General features: G+C 52.1%; 1 protein-coding gene across 1 annotated transcript; it reads right to left on the bottom strand.

Annotated features, from left to right (window-relative positions):
* Positions 1-2,005: 2,005 nt before the first annotated feature.
* On the bottom strand, positions 2,006-2,981 carry LOC120497267 (zinc finger protein 154-like; the record flags this gene model as incomplete). The annotated part of the gene is made up of 1 exon (XM_039698489.1): positions 2,006-2,981. A coding segment is annotated over one exon (741 nt), but the record flags the coding sequence as incomplete, so codon positions are not given.
* Positions 2,982-2,985: the final 4 nt, after the last annotated feature.

The raw sequence follows: 2,985 nt of genomic DNA on the forward strand, positions 1-2,985 counted from the left end.
GCCTGTCGCATATTCATAGACCTTTATGCAAATCCATGAACTGATTTACATATTGCAGGAAGTGTTTTACATGGCCCCTCCTTGGGGGTGTTTCCTAAGGAAGGCGGGAGCCTCACACGGAAGGGAAAATGCAAAACCCCTCCCTATTAATTATTATCATTATAATTGGGAAATTAAGGCAAAGATAAGGAATAACAGCTCTTTATCAGGAAAAATTAAAAGTACAAATGCAATAGTACAAAAAAAAAACACCCCAGAGACCTGTGGGAATCCAGAGGGGACAGGGCTGATTAAATGGGAATCCAGTGGGAAAAGGGCTGAGCCAATGGGAATCCAGTGGGGAAAGGGCTGAGCCAATGGGAATCCAGTGGGAAAAGGGCTGAGCCAATGGGAATCCAGTGGGAAAGGATTGATCCAATGGGAATCCAGTGGGAAAAGGGCTGATCCAATGGGAATCCAGTGGGGAAAGGGCTGAGCCAATGGGAATCCAGTGGGAAAAGGGCTGATCCAATGGGAATCCAGTGGGAAAAGGACTGAGCCAATGGGAATCCAGTGGGGAAAGGGCTGAGCCAATGGGAATCCAGTGGGAAAAGGGCTGAGCCAATGGGAATCCAGTGGGGAAAGGACTGAGCCAATGGGAATCCAGTGGGGAAAGGACTGAGCCAATGGGAATCCATTGGGAAAGGGCTGATCCAATGGGAATCCAGTGGGAAAAGGGCTGATCCAATGGGAATCCAGTGGGAAAAGGGCTGATCCAATGGGAACCCAGTGGGAAAGGATTGATCCAATGGGAATCCAGTGAGAAAAGGGCTGATCCAATGGGAAGCCAGTAGGAAAAGGGCTGATCCAATGGGAATCCAGTGGGGAAAGGGCTGAGCCAATGGGAATCCAGTGGGAAAAGGGCTGAGCCAATGGGAATCCAGTGGGGAAGGGCTGAGCCAATGGGAATCCAGTAGGAAAAGGGATGGTCCAATGGGAATCCAGTGGGTAAAGGGCTGAGCCAATGGGAATCCAGTGGGAAAAGGGCTGATCCAATGGGAATCCAGTGGGAAAAGGGCTGGTCCAATGAGAATCCATTGCGAAAAGTCTGATTCCCTAAGAATCCAGTGGAAAATACTGATCTTCTGGGAATCCACTGTGAAAAGGGATGATCCAATGAGAATCCAGTAGGAAAAAGGCTGATCCAATGGGAATCCAGTGGAAATTTTTGATCTTCTGGGAATCCAGTGGGAAAAGGGCTGATCCAATGGGAATCCAGTGGGAAAAGCCTGCTCCAACTGGAATCCATTGAGGAAAGGCTGCTCAGATTCCATCCACCGAGGAATCCCTGGCTCCTCCCCCAGGGCGGAGCATCTCCCAATGGGATGATGTCATTTTATCAGCCAGGCATTGGCACTCAAAGTCCCATTAACACCAGATAATTAATAAACAATGGCCCACAGACAGAAGCTATCTCCTGGAGGGAGGACTGGTTGAGGAAGAGATAAACTGCCCAAAGAAGAGAAGAGAAGTGCCCCACCTCTGACAGATGGCAGACAGAACACACACTTAGCTTGCAATCCAGGACATGTCCTCACTGGCTGCCCCCATTCTCCAGAGTCCATGGTGGCCAGGGAGGCTGCAGCTGCCGGTGCCGCGAACAAACCAGACGGGTCTTGGTTTCAGAAAGCTCCAGAATCCATTTCTTACCCCCAAAAGACAGAGCAAACTCAGGGCCATGGGGATTTTAAAGGGCATCCCAGGGGTGGAGTAAGGCTTTGGGTCAAGGGAGGAGTTATCACCATTCCCCCTCAAAACCGTCTGAAATGGAGCAACTTTTATATATAAGTTCAATCAATGTCCTTCATTTAACCCACTTTTTGCTGTTCTTAAGCTATAAACATGCAGCGGGAAAAAAATTAAGGCCAAAGCAAAAGGAGGAGCAGCCAGGTGTGTTCCCAGCATGGATCACAGGGAATGTGGGTCAGCAGGGCTGTGCCCAGCGTGGGTCCTGCAACTTCATATAAGTTCAATCAATGTCCTTCATTTAACCCACTTTTTGCTGTTCTTAAGCTATAAACATGCAGCGGGAAAAAAATTAAGGCCAAAGCAAAAGGAGGAGCAGCCAGGTGTGTTCCCAGCATGGATCACAGGGAATGTGGGTCAGCAGGGCTGTGCCCAGCGTGGGTCCTGCAGTGGGGGATGGAGCTGGAGCAGCGCACGAAGCTCTTCCCGCACTCGGGGCACTCGCAGGGCTTCCCTCACCGGTGCCTCCGTTGGTGTTGGGACAGGGTAGAGCTCTGGGAGAAGCTCTTCCCACACTCCCCACACTCGTAGGGCCTCTCCCCAGTGTGGATGCGCCGGTGCCTGACGAGGTGGGAGTTGTGCTTGAATCCCTTCCCGCAGTCGGGGCACCTGAAGGGCCTCTCCTCTGTGTGACTCTGATAGTGCTGCAGGAGATGGGAGCTGGTCTGAAACCTCTTCCTGCATTTATCACACTCGTAGGGCCTCTCCCCAGTGTGGATGCGCCGGTGGGCGATGAGGTTGGAGTTGCACGTGAATCCCTTCCCGCAGTCGGGGCAGCAGTAGGGCCTCTCCTCTGTGTGAATCCGACAGTGCAGGACGAGATGGGAGCCGGTCTTAAACCTCTTCCTGCATTTACCACACTCGTACGGCCTCTCCCCAGTGTGGATCCTCTGGTGTTCAATGAGTTTGGAGCTAGCGCGGAATCTTTTCCCACACTCCCCACACTCGTAGGGTCTCTCCCCAGTGTGGATCCTCAGGTGCTTGCTCAGGTCAGAGCTGTCTCTGAAGCTCTTTCCACACTCCCCACACTCGTAGGGTCTCTCCCCAGTGTGGATCCTCAGGTGCTTGCTCAGGTCAGAGCTCTGTCTGAAGCTCTTTCCACACTCCCCACACTCGTAGGGCCTCTCCTCCGTGTGGATTCTCTGGTGGCTGATCAGGTGGGAGCTCCGTTTGAAGCTCTTCCCACACTCTCCACACTCA

Source organism: Passer montanus, unplaced genomic scaffold, assembly GCF_014805655.1.
Source record: "Passer montanus isolate IOZ18808 unplaced genomic scaffold, ASM1480565v1 scaffold1267, whole genome shotgun sequence".
Classification (NCBI taxonomy): Eukaryota; Metazoa; Chordata; class Aves; order Passeriformes; family Passeridae; genus Passer; species Passer montanus.